Source organism: Seriola lalandi, unplaced genomic scaffold (genome assembly GCF_002814215.2).
Source record: "Seriola lalandi dorsalis isolate HSWRI2012SDOR001 ecotype SW California unplaced genomic scaffold, Sedor1 jcf7180002054850, whole genome shotgun sequence".
NCBI classification, from domain to species: Eukaryota; Metazoa; Chordata; class Actinopteri; order Carangiformes; family Carangidae; genus Seriola; species Seriola lalandi.
In genome coordinates, this window is record NW_019525403.1 from 2716643 (window position 1) to 2717414 (window position 772).

The following is a 772-nucleotide window of genomic DNA, read 5'->3' on the forward strand; positions in this document are numbered from 1 at the left end:
ACACACACACACACACACACGTGCAAACACTAATGTGTAAAACTAAATAAATCAATCCGTTGTGTTTCTGCAGCTAAAAGCTGCTTTTTACACAAATGCATTTGGTCTTGAAAGTGCAGGAGAAACACACACACACACACACACACACACACACACACACGAGGGGGTAGACAGCATGAAATGAACCCAGCAGAGTGTCTGCATGTGGATTTATGAAATTATTATTATTATTATTATTATTTATATATCGTTTTTATTGAACGTAAAGGAAAAGATATAATGTGTTAGTACATATTAAAGTGTATTTTCTTCACATTCATATTCAGAAGTTTCAAAATTAGAAAATTTTCCTGCTTGTTTTCTAAAATCTCACAGAATTTTCCAAAAATACAGGGGCACATATTTCAAATTAAAACAATTATAAAACACCATGTCTCTCTCTGAATCAATGAATCGACTGACATGAATGAAACATGAAATTCGATATTTTTTAATGCGGAACAATAATTTCAAACTGTGAGTGTTTTTAACTACTTTCTAATATTTTATCAACTAAAAACAAAATTCTTATGTTGGATGATGCTGCAGTTGTGTCGACACTCACCTTGAAAGCGATGGGCAGAGTCTTGTTGCACCTCCAGTGGGTGGGCAGCACCGAGCACAGGAAGTTGGGGCTGTCAGTCTTCACCAGCTCACCTGGATGATCAGAGATCACCTGTGGAAACATCACAGCCAGGTGTTAGACTCAGTTGTGTGAGTGTGGGGGTCGTGG

General features: G+C 37.2%; 1 protein-coding gene across 4 annotated transcripts in view; it reads right to left on the reverse strand.

Annotated features, from left to right (window-relative positions):
• The window catches only part of runx1 (RUNX family transcription factor 1), a 45009-nt gene that overhangs the window by 16545 nt on the left and 27692 nt on the right, over nucleotides 1–772 (reverse strand). For all 4 annotated transcript variants that reach the window (XM_087179524.1, XM_023426912.2, XM_023426913.2 and 1 more), the window contains one exon: nucleotides 605–715. In XM_087179524.1, the coding sequence (XP_087035650.1) occupies nucleotides 605–715 (111 nt within the window). The remainder of the gene's footprint in view (nucleotides 1–604; nucleotides 716–772) is intronic.